The sequence below is a fragment of the Cynocephalus volans genome, chromosome 9, assembly GCF_027409185.1.
Source record: "Cynocephalus volans isolate mCynVol1 chromosome 9, mCynVol1.pri, whole genome shotgun sequence".
NCBI lineage: Eukaryota > Metazoa > Chordata > Mammalia > Dermoptera > Cynocephalidae > Cynocephalus > Cynocephalus volans.
This window is the reverse complement of record NC_084468.1, coordinates 89,227,760-89,240,445: the sequence shown is the minus strand read 5'-3', so window position 1 is coordinate 89,240,445 and position 12,686 is coordinate 89,227,760. Positions and strand designations below refer to the sequence as shown.

General features: G+C 39.0%; 1 protein-coding gene across 3 annotated transcripts in view; it reads right to left on the bottom strand.

Moving 5' to 3' along the window:
* NFKB1 (nuclear factor kappa B subunit 1) overlaps positions 1-12,686 on the bottom strand; it is a 128,172-nt gene that overhangs the window by 92,264 nt on the left and 23,222 nt on the right. For 2 of the 3 annotated variants that reach the window (XM_063108728.1, XM_063108729.1), the window contains exon 2: positions 4,471-4,516. The exons of the other annotated variant lie outside the window; for it this stretch is intronic. In XM_063108728.1, the coding sequence (XP_062964798.1) occupies positions 4,471-4,509 (39 nt within the window). In that variant the 5' untranslated portion in view covers positions 4,510-4,516. The remainder of the gene's footprint in view (positions 1-4,470; positions 4,517-12,686) is intronic. 3 annotated transcript variants of the gene reach the window in all.

Below are 12,686 nucleotides of genomic sequence, written 5' to 3'. Positions count from 1 at the left end.
ATTTTAAATCAGGATTTTAAAATACCTTCCTGAGACCTAGTTAAATTCTCATGTGTACATAACTTTATATAGGACTGGACTAAGCTTACGTAACAAAGGGATTTGAGAATAACCTAGCTATAAAGTCGCCAGAGGCAAGGACCTGGTGTAGCCTGCTTACTGGCACAGGTTGAATTTCCCTAATCTGAAAATCCAAAATCCAAATGCTCCAAATCCAAAACTTTTTTTTAAGTTTTAATTTATTAATATACAATGTGGTTGATTTTCGTGTCCTTTTACAGATTCCTCCCCCTCCACCCCTCTCACCCATCAACATCATATCTGTTCACTTATCTTAAGTTCAAAGAATTGTGATTGTTTTGTCTTCTTCCCTGCCCCCCCACCCCCACCATTTGTTTCAAATCCAAAACTTTTTGAATGCCAACATGACACTCAAAGGAAATGCTCATTACAGCATTTTCGATTTCAGATTTTCAGAACAAGGATGTTCAACCAATATGTATTCTGTAAATATTCCAAAATCTGAAAAAGTCCAAAATCCAAAACACTTCTGGTCCCAAGCATTTTGGATAAGAGATACTCAACCTATATATCTTTAGAGCCAACTATATACTTATCACAGAGTGGATACTTAATAAATACTTGTTGAGAGAACGATTTTGAAGCTTGTACTCTCTTAGAAATAAACATAAGAATATAATCATAGAAATCTATATTCCTTTTATGGTAGTAAAAAGGTACATACCAAATCTATGCACCCAATTTCAAGGCCTGAAAGAATTATAGACAGCAGCACAGTTTACAAAATAATTGAAAATATAATTTACAATCCAAGGAGCACTGAGGCACTCATATTTTTTTTCACCTTTATTTTTCTAGCACATTGCAAAATACTTGGAATTTAGTGGTTGTGGCAGGCTAAATAATGACTGCCCCAAAGAAGTCCACATCCTAATCCCCAGAACCTGTGAATGCTACCTTATACAGCAGAAGGGACTTCGCTTATGTCATTAAGATAAGGATATTAAAATGAGATTATTCTGAATTATGCAGGTGGGCCCAATAAGAGAGACTCAGAAAATCAGAGTAAGTAGTAGGAGGAGTGACAATTGAACAAGAGGTTGGAGTGATGGGAGGTTCAGAAGCCAAAGAAAGTAGGCAACTTCTAGAAGCTCAAAAAGGGGCAAAGAAATGAAAGCCTCTGGATGGAATACAGCCCTGCCAACATCTTTACTTTGGACTTTTAACTCCAGACTAGGAGAATAAATTTGTGCTGTTTTAAGCCACAAGTTTGTGATAATTTGTTACAACAGCAACAGAAAATTAACACAGGAAACTAGTACAGTGGGCATGCAATAAATTTGATGGAATGAAATTCTACCTTGATAAAATACTATTAATTACTTATCCCAAGAGAAATTTTTTCCCACTTAGTTCATTTAGGACTTTAACTTCATATTTCTAGGTTTGCTATTTGTTTTAGCCTCAAAGAAGTCATCTATTTGAAATGTCTGTGGACAGCACAGAAACCAACCATGTTTCACTTTTTATGAGGTGTGCTGGAACTAATTTTTTTTTTTTTTAATAAATAGCCAGTATTACAATTTATCTCCTTGCTCCCATTAGTAAATTATTGGAGGTTATTGGGTACCTAAGAACCTAGTATGCCTAGTTAAATCAAGAGTAGGAAAAACAATGTTTAAATAAAGAACACTTCAGACGCAGTTGTGAAGGATGCAAAGTTCCAACTGAGGAACAAAAAATGTGCTCCACTTCAGTGCTAAAGAGAAAAGCTCATCAATGCTATTCATTGCCTTCTAAAAAGGAAATACAGGAATGAAAAAACATGTTCAGGGTATTCACCAGCCTCAGAGCAGAAAAGATGACCTAGCAGAAAAACACTTTCCTCTGGTCCTGCAGGTGGCTAAAATGACTGGGTTGAGGGCAAAAGCACCCACCTTAGAAAGATTTGTACTCTGCTTCAGACAAAGAGGAGAAGCTGTGTTGTGCTGCAGTTCACATTATTTACTAGGTTGGAGTGTAGAGCAAATTCTAGAATACACTAAAACACTGAGGATTTCTTACTGAGGACATGTAAACCTTAGGAAATATAAATCATTAAGATCAAGACTAGGAAAAAAAAAAAAACTACAAGGACTTCTCCCCTCAAAAATGGAAATATCAAAAAAAAAAAAAAAAAAGGAAACATCAGAACATGCCCCACCTCTGTTGCTGATGATCACAAAAATGCCTACATAAGAAAAACTTTCAAAATGAATGTTTTCAGCAGCTTTTACTCTTGTGTGGTATAAAGGACCATCTCTCGTTGATAAGATTTCCTGTATACAGACAGGAAAGCAGTGTAAAACCAAGCAGAAACAACCTTCATGCTGGTTAGAGTTTGCCTTTAATTGTTAAGAGATAGTGTATTAAAAGCGAAAGGTAAAACAAAGGGTTTTGATAACATGAGTAGCCAAGTCTTTCACACTGCAATCAAAGAAAATGTTCCTAGACTTATCCTATAATATCTTTTTTTACAATAAAATTAGAAAGGATCATCTTAATGTGAAAAGCAATGCATATTCATTATTTCTGAATCAATCAGAACACTAGACCAAGAGTAATGCATGCTATGTAAGTCTATTTTATTTATAGAAACAATATGAGATCTCTTTAAGAGTATTTCACTTTTGGTTTTATTTTTCTGATTTTTACATGCATAAATTTGGGAAATCTATTATTTTAGATGGTTGCCACTAAAATTTAAATGTGAAATGATAATAAAACTTAGACCAGGGTGTCCAGGTACCTACTGATCCCTCTCCTTGTCTAGCCTAGCAAACTATATCTTTCAAATCTCAGCTTACATAGCCTTCCTTTGCAAAGTCCTCCATAAATCTGCTCTTTTCCCCAGGTAGCACACAGTGATCCCTCTCAACATTTCTGTCCCACTTTGCAGACTGCTGCTGTAGCATTTACCCCATATGGAAACTATGTCTCTGTCCCTCCTCTTATAATGGCAGCTTCCTGAAATTAGAGTTTCTGTGTTACTTATTTTTGCATCCCTATTAAGCCAATGTTTTGGTACATAGTAATGCCTCAATAAATAGCTGATAAATGAATAAATCTCTGTTTTAAATACTTCTTACAATCATTACATTAAAAATTTAATACTGCCATTGTAATTATCCTAGAATCTAAAAACTGCTTTCAAATGGTTCTATATACATAGATGATAGAGAGAGAGAGAAGCAAAATGTTAACAACTAATATAGGTTTGTTGGAGTATTAAACATTTCTACAGGCTTAAAATTTTTCAAAATAAAAAGTTACGAGAAAAAAAAAACATAAAGAAAAGAAAGGACACTGGTATTTCTTCATAAGTGTTAACATAATAATAACAAACAGTTTCATGCTCCCAAAGCACATTCATTACCCACTGAATCTTTTCAACACCCCTGTGAATATGGGGCTCATATTCCTATTTTGCAATTGAGAAAAGTGAGGATTGGGGAGATAAATGACTTCTCGGGTTTGAAGAGCTGATCGGTAGCAGTCAGCACTTATACAGAGGTACTTCAAAAAGTTCATGGAAAGATTCATATTATCTTTTAATTCTATTTTTCCATGAACTTTCTGAAGTACCCTCATATATAGATCTTCGAATTCTAAGTCCAAAGATTTTTTCACTACACCAATCTGCCTCATTAGATGAGTTTTAAATACATGTGATAACAGGCTGTAGTGGGTTGAACTGTGTCCACTCCCAAAAAAGATATGTTTAAGTCCTACTTCCCAGTATCTGTGAATGTGACCTTATTTGGAAATAGGGCCTCTGCAGATGTAAGCAAGTTAAGATGAAGTCATACTGCATATTTTGGGGGCCTAAATCCAATGACTGACACCAGCATAAGGAAAAAGAGAAGGAGAAAGGGATACAGAGACCCAGTAGAGACACAAAGAAAAGACGCACATGTGACAACAGAGGCAGAGACTGGAGTGATGCAGCTACAAGCCAAGGAATTCTGAGGATTACCAGAAACCACCAGATGCTGGGAGAGAGATTCTCCCTCAGAACCTCCAGAGGGAACCAACCCTGTCTGTCAACACCTTGATTTCGGACTTCTAGCCTCCAGAAGTGAGAGAGAATATATTTCTGCTGTTTTAAGCCACCAGGTTTGTGATAATTTGTTACAGCAGTCCTAAGAAACTAATTCAGTGGCTATCATTTGACCTGTAGCACATACAATTTTTATGCGACAGCATTTGTGATAGCAAGGTTTAAGTTACTCATTTTACATGACATGACCTCTCCAACCTTACATGGAGGGAAACTAAAAAACATTTAAAAAAAATTTTTACTAACTTTAGAGTTTTTCTGATATTGAATTATTAATGTTGCCTCTGTATGTTTTGAAACATGAATACATTTTAATAAAATTATCAGTGAGGTTATATTATAACACTTACTTGTTCATGCCCTCCCAAATATGAATCGTCTTCTGCCATTCTGGAGCTGCATATGAAAACAGAACAAAACAAAACTGTAACTCCAGAATGAACCCTAGAAATCCTATCACTATGGAATTCCTGTAGGGGTAAACTATTAGTCCAGTAAGACCAAATATAATACTTTCTATAAAGACTTTAGGAGAAAGACATGCTGTAGTTCCTCTTTGGTATCTAAATCTAACAGCAGGGAGATTGCATAATCAAGGAATTACCACTTACCAAAACTCTCATGTTAGCTCACGACAGTGTCCTCAGATCAGTACAACTGGTCTTTAACCTAAGTGCAAAAATCATTCATACTTGGATTCTTGGAGGCTATTTTTTTTTTAATCACTCTCTAAACTTCAAGGACTTGCTAGTCTTAGCTCCTTGTGTATATTATTTTCCAACCCCTTATGAACTCTGTGGTGGCCCTAGAGCTGTCTCCAAGTTTCCCTGTTTTATTTTCTTTGGCAGCTGGCCAGTATGGATATCCAAACCCTTGACCGTGGTGTTATCAGCACCACACTCTAACCAAGTGAGCTAACCCACCAGTCCTGTCTCCAAGTTTTCTACAAGCCACCTCCAGTTAAGAAGCTCAGAGAACCTGATCAGTGCTTTGCCTGGCACAAGAAAGGCCACTACAGTGACCCAGGCTCCATCCTCAAGTGTGCTCCACTGAAGCAGGCCATTTTCCTACCAACGTCAAAGTGATACAGGAAGTCTGTAATGTTAAAAGTGCAATAAAAAAATACAGGATTGGCCAGTTAGCTCAACTGGTTAGAACGTGGTGTTGAGAACACCAAGGTCAAGGGTTCAGATCCCCATACAATCCAGCCACCAAAAAAATTATAAATTTAAATTTGAAAAAAAAAAAATTAAGAGCCCTTATTATCAAGGCTTTAGGTCTCAGATTTAATCAACTCCAGCCAGATATTAACATACTGCAGGCTCTAGGAATTCTCTATTGCCCAGAGACCCTCATAAAAGTGAAGAAGCACACGGTCAGATAAAGATAGTATCTAAAAATCACATATCATTTGGGATTTATTTACATAAGAAATATCCTTATCATTTTAAATATAGGTTAATTTTACTTAAATGTATTTAGATCAAATTTTAGATATGTGACATCAAGAATGAGAAGATTAAAAAAACAAGGATGGGCAAAAGTATTAATTCCTGGGGCAAATTTTTCAATTTTTTTTCATGAAGTCTATAAAGCATTCAATGGCACTTGAGACTGCAGCTGAGAATGTTAGCTGTCCACCAAAATTTGTTCTCTTTTTGCAGTGTAATAGTGTTGTAGCTGGAAATGTAACTGCTCAGCTGGAGTACACCCCACACTTCCTTCGAGTCAGAGGTGGCTGGTTGACGAAACACTCGGCAATGGAATGTGAGAATTGTTCTGCTGTGCTACTTCCAGATCTGGGCTCAGTGCCCTGACACACTTCCTCCATGTTTCATTTTTCTCTTTCCTGCTGGATCAAACCCAGATGTGGAGAAGACCTGGCTTCTACCACATAGGTAATGACCAACAGCCTAGTGGATGGCAGATAAATAGGATGGAAGAAATCTGGATCCCTGAATGTTACTATAAGAACTGCTCTGACCATCCAAGCAGCTCATACTGCTGGTGACGTGAGAAAGAACTAAACTTCTTTGTTCTTTAACCCAATGTACTGTCATGTCTCTGCTAAAACAGTTTAGCCCTCACTCTTTTTTTTTTTTTTTAATTTTATTTTGTCGATATACATTGTAGCTGATTAATGCTCCCCATCACCAAAACCTCCCTCCCTTCTCCCCCCCCTCCCCCCCAACAATGTCCTTTCTGTTTGTTTGTTGTATCAACTTCAAATAATTGTGGTTGTTATATCTTCTTCCCCCCCCCCCCGGTTTGTGTGTGTATGTGTGTATGTGTGTGTGTGAATTTATATATTAATTTTTAGCTCCCTCCAATAAGTGAGAACATGTGGTATTTCTCTTTCTGTGCCTGACTTGTTTCACTTAATATAATTCTCTCGAGGTCCATCCATGTTGTTGCAAATGGCAGTATTTCATTCGTTTTTATAGCTGAGTAGTATTCCATTGTGTAGATGTACCACATTTTCCGTATCCACTCATCTGATGATGGGCATTTGGGCTGGTTCCAACTCTTGGCTATTGTAAAGAGTGCTGCGATGAACATTGGGGAACAGGTATACCTTCGACTTGATGATTTCCATTCCTCTGGGTATATTCCCAACAGTGGGATGGCTGGGTCGTATGGTAGATCTATTTGCAATTGTTTAAGGAACCTCCATACCATTTTCCATAGAGGCTGCACCATTTTGCAGTCCCACCAACAATGTATGAGAGTTCCTTTTTCTCCGCAGCCTCGCCAGCATTTATCGTTCATAGTCTTTTGGATTTTAGCCATCCTAAGTGGGGTTAGATGGTATCTCAATGTGGTTTTGATTTGCATTTCCCGGATGCTGAGTGATGTTGAGCATTTTTTCATATGTCTGTTGGCCATTTGGATATCTTCCTTAGAGAAATGCCTACTTAGCTCTTTTGCCCATTTTTTAATTGGGTTGCTTGTTTTCTTCTTGTAAAGTTGTTTGAGTTCCTTATATATTCTGGATATTAATCCTTTGTCAGATGTATATTTTGCAAATATTTTCTCCCACTCTGTTGGTTGTCTTTTAACTCTTTTAATTGTTTCTTTTGCTGTGCAGAAGCTTTTTAGTTTGATATAATCCCATTTGTTTATTTTTCCTTTGGTTGCCCGTGCTTTTGGGGTCGTATTCATGAAGTCTGTGCCCAGTCCAATTTCCTGAAGTGTTTCCCCTATGTTTTCTTTAAGAAGTTTTATTGTCTCAGGGTGTATATTTAAATCCTTAATCCATTTTGAGTTGATTTTAGTATACGGTGAGAGGTATGGATCTAGTTTCATTCTCCTGCATATCGATATCCAGTTATCCCAGCACCACTTGCTGAAGAGGCAGTCCCTTCCCCAGTGAATAGGTTTGGTGCCTTTGTCAAAGATCAGATGGCAGTAAGTGTGTGGGTTGATTTCTGGATTCTCTATTCTATTCCATTGGTCAGTGTGTCTGTTTTTATGCCAGTACCATACTGTTTTGGTTATTATAGCTTTGTAGTATAGCTTAAAGTCAGGTAGTGTTATGCCTCCAGCTTTATTTTTTTTGCTGAGCATTGCTTTGGCTATTCGTGGTCTTTTATTGTTCCATATAAATGTCTGAATAGTTTTTTCCATTTCTGAGAAAAATGTCTTTGGAATTTTGATGGGGATTGCATTGAATTTGTATATCACTTTGGGTAGTATGGACATTTTCACTATGTTGATTCTTCCAATCCAAGAGCATGGAATATCTTTCCATCTTCTTGTATCCTCTCTAATTTCTCTCAGCAGTGGTTTGTAGTTCTCATTATAGAGATTTTTCACCTCCTTGGTTAACTCAATTCCTAAGTATTTTATTTTTTTGGTGGCTATTGTAAATGGGCAGGCTTTCTTGATTTCTCCTTCTGCATGTTCACTATTGGAGAAAAGAAATGCTACTGATTTTTGTGTGTTGATTTTGTATCCTGCTACTGTGCTGAAATCATTTATCAATTCCAAGAGTTTTTTTGTAGAGGTTTTAGGCTGTTCGATATATAGGATCATGTCATCTGCAAACAGGGACAGTTTGACTTCATCTTTTCCAATCTGGATGCCCTTTATTTCCTTCTCTTCTCTGATTGCTCTGGCTAGTACTTCCAACACTATGTTGAATAGGAGTGGTGAGAGTGGGCATCCTTGTCTAGTGCCTGTTCTTAAAGGAAAAGCTTTCAGCTTTTCCCCATTCAGGATGATATTGGCAGTGGGTTTGGCATATATGGCTTTAATTATGTTGAGATACTTTCCCTCTATACCTAACTTATAGAGGGTCTTTGTCATGAATGAGTGCTGAACTTTATCAAATGCTTTTTCAGCATCTATAGAGATGATCATATGGTCCTTGTGTTTGAGTTTATTAATATGGTGTATCACATTTATTGATTTACGTATGTTGAACCAACCTTGCATCCCTGGGATGAATCCCACTTGATCGTGATGAATAATTTTTCGTATGTGTTGCTGTATTCTGTTTGCTAGTATTTTAGTGAGGATTTTTGCGTCTATATTCATCAAGGATATCGGCCTGTAGTTTTCTTTTTTGGTTATATCTTTACCTGGTTTTGGTATCAGGATGATGTTTGCTTCATAGAATGAGTTTGGGAGATTTGCGTCCGTTTCAATCTTTTGGAATAGTTTGTAAAGAATCGGTGTCAATTCCTCTTTGAATGTTTGGTAAAATTCTGCTGTGAATCCATCTGGTCCTGGGCTTTTCTTTGTTGGGAGCCTTCTGATAACAGCTTCAATCTCCTTTATTGTTATTGGTCTGTTCAGATTTTCTACGTCTTCACGGTTCAGTTTTGGGAGCTTGTGTGTGTCCAGAAATTTATCCATTTCCTCCAGATTTTCAAATTTGTTGGCGTACAGTTGTTTATAGTAGTCTCGAATGATTCCTTGTATTTCAGATGAATCAGTTGTAATATCGCCTTTTTCATTTCTAATTTTTGTTATTTGAGTCTTCTCTCTTCTTTTTTTTGTTAGCCATGCTAATGGTTTGTCAATTTTATTTATCTTTTCAAAAAACCAACTTTTTGATTCGTTGATCTTTTGAATTGTTTTTTGGTTTTCAATTTCATTCAGTTCTGCTCTGATCTTAATGATTTCTTTCCGTCTGCTAACTTTAGGTTTGGATTGTTCTTGTTTTTCTAGTTCTTTAAGGTGAAGTGTTAGGTTGTTCACTTGCCATCTTTCTATTCTTCTGAAGTGAGCATTTAATGCAATAAATTTTCCCCTCAATACTGCTTTTGCAGTATCCCACAGGTTTTGGTATGATGTATCATTGTTTTCATTAGTTTCAATAAACTTTTTGATTTCCTGCTTGATTTCTTCTTGGACCCATATGTCATTAAGTAGAATGCTGTTTAATTTCCATGTGTTTGTATAGTTTCCAGAGTTTTGTTTGTTATTAATTTCTAGTTTTAATCCATTGTGGTCTGAGAAGATACATGGGATAATTCCAATTTTTTTGAATTTACTGAGACTTGATTTGTGACCTAATATGTGATCTATCCTGGAGAATGATCCATGTGCTGATGAGAAGAATGAATATTCTGAGGTTGTTGGGTGGAATGTTCTGTAGATATCTGCCAATTCCAATTGGTCTAGAGTCTTGTTTAGATCTTGTGTTTCTCTACTGATTCTTTGCCTAGATGATCTGTCTAATATTGACAGTGGAGTGTTCAGGTCCCCTGCTATTATGGTATTAGTGTCTATTTCCTTCTTTAGGTCTAATAGAGTTTGTTTTATAAATCTGGCTGCTCCAACATTGGGTGCGTACATATTTATGATTGTTATGTCTTCTTGATGGATCAGTCCTTTTATCATTAAGTAGTGTCCCTCATTGTCTCTTTTTATGGTTTTTAGTTTAAAGTCTATTTTGTCAGATATAAGAATAGCCACTCCAGCTCGTTTTTCTTTTCTGTTTGCATGGTAAATCTTTTTCCATCCTTTCACTCTTAGTCTGTGTGAATCTTTATGGGTGAGGTGGGTTTCTTGTAGGCAGCATATAGTTGGGTCCTGCTTTTTGATCCAGTCAGCCAGTCTGTGTCTTTTAATTGGGGAATTTAAGCCTTTAACATTAAGAGTTGTTATTGAAAGGTGTTGATTTATTCCTAGCATTTTATTGGTTGTTTGGTTGTCTTAGGTGTCTTTTGTTCCTTGCTTTCTGATTTACTGTTTGGTTTCTTTGTTTGTTGGTTCCTTAGGTTGTAGATAGTGTTTTTGTTAGCTTGTTTTCTCTTCATGAATGCCATTTTTATTATACTAGCGGGTTTAGATTTTTCTTAGGTTTTTATGGCAGTGTTAGTTATTTTTCAGGAACCAAACCCAGTACTCCCTTGAGGATTTCTTGTAAGGGTGGTCTTGTGGTAGTGAACTCCCGCAGTTTTTGTTTGTCTGAGAAATATACTATTTGCCCCTCATTTCGGAAGGATAGCCTTGCAGGGTAGAGTATTCTTGGCTGGCAATCTTTGTCTTTTAGTATTTTGAAAATATCATCCCATTCCTTTCTAGCTTTTAGGGTTTGTGATGAAAAGTCTGATGTTAACCTGATTGGGGCTCCCTTATAGGTGATTTGACGCTTCTCTCTTGCAGCTTTTAAGATTCTCTCTTTGTCTCTGAGTTTTGCCAATTTGACTATGACATGTCTTGGAGAAGGCCTTTTTGGGTTGAATACGTTTGGAGATCGTTGAGCTTCCTGGATCTGAAGATCTGTGATTTTTCCTATACCTGGGAAGTTTTCTGCCACTATTTTTTTGAATATGTTTTCAATGGAATCTCCATTTTCCTCCCCTTCTGGAATACCCATGACTCGGATATTTGAGCGCTTGAGGTTGTCTGATATCTCTCTCAGATTTTCTTCCATGTCCTTGATTCTTTTTTCTTTCTTTTTGTCTGCTTGTGTTATTTCAAACAGCCCATCTTCAAGTTCAGAGGTTCTCTCTTCAACTTCGACAAGCCTGCTGGTTAAACTCTCCGTTGTGTTTTTTATTTCGCTGAATAACTTCTTCAGTTCAGCAAGTTCTGCTACATTTTTTTTCAGGACATTGATTTCCTTGTATATTTCCTCTTTCAGATCCTGTATACTTTTCCTCATTTCATCATGATGTCTAGCTGAGTTTTCTTGTATCTCATTCAGTTTCCTTAGAATTATCACTCGAAATTCCTTGTCAGTTATTTCAAGGGCTTCTTGTTCTATAGGATCTAGAGTATGAGATTTATTAACTTTTGGTGGTGTAATTTCTTGATTTTTTGTATTTCTGGTGTCTTTTTTTTGGTGTTTATTCATTGTTGCAGGGGGTTTCACAGTCCACCGGTTTAAGACTAATGACTAATAGGATGTTGCTGTGGTTGCCAATTTGGTATGGCTCCCACCGTGACTGCTCAGTTGGCCTCTAGTGTCTTGTGTGTGTGGTTGCCTCGGGTCTTGGGCTTCTCCGGGGATCCACCTTTCTGGTCAGCTTGTACTCTGCTGGGCTGGTGGATCACGTACCACAGGGTGTGTGATCTCTGTTGAGCTTACACTTTCTGTACAGGACTTCTCCCCGTTCCGTGTGCTCTGGCCCAGGCTGTTAGATCGTGCAGTGGCGACCCCACCGGGTGTATGGTTTCTGTCGAGTCTCTGCCTCCCTGGCCGCACGTCTCCCCCCTCTGTGCACACTGTGCTGGGCTGGGGCGTGTCTTCTGCACCCCTCGTCTATCAGCTGGGCCTTCAAGACCCTGCTCAGCACCGCCTCGCCCAGGAAGTCTACCAGGTTTCTGCTAGGCACAGACGACCGGTCTCTCTGGGTGCCTTTGTAGCACTGTGTAGATCTTTCTCGGGTCTTGTTCACCTTTGTATCCCCCTGGTATAAACCGAGTCTAGTGCCCGCCTGCAGCCTGCTCTCCGGCAGGTTCAAGCGGACCTGGGAACTCTCCTACCGCACTATTCCCAACCAGAAATTCGTTAGGCTTTTTTCCAAACTGGTGGTCGCAGAGATGGTATCTGCCTCCCAGTAACAGGAAGTTTACCGGGGCCGGAGTCCAGGGTGTGGTGGAGTGACAGTCGGCCCGCCCGTACTTCCTAGCCCTCCCAAAACTGGTCGGGACGCCCCACACCCCCAGTCCTGCCAGAGAACCGCGGAGGGAGTGGGAGAGGAGGTCGGCCTGCAGGGTCCGGAAAGCCCCGCGCCAGGCCAAGCAAATGGGCTCAGTGATGGCCGAGCAGGGCGGAGCTGCCCGCACCTGGGAAAATGGAGGCAGCACCGGGGGCAGTGAGTGGCCTGGTGGTGCAGTCGGAAGCCGCGTGGGCATCCACCCCCCGAACAGAGCTGTGCCAGGGATCACTCACAGTGCTGTGCCAGGTCAGGCGCTCGCTCTGTCTCTGGTTTGTTGCCTTCCGTGTTCTCGGCGCTGCCGCCTCGGGCTGTTCAGTCGCGGCGCCGCTCGGGCGCTCCCAGGAATCTTCTTTAATGCCGGCCTGAAACCTCGAATCCTGAATAGGGCAGCTGGCCGCCTTCAGTGCGGCCCCAGCCTCCGGGATCCTGGCTGCATCCACAGCATC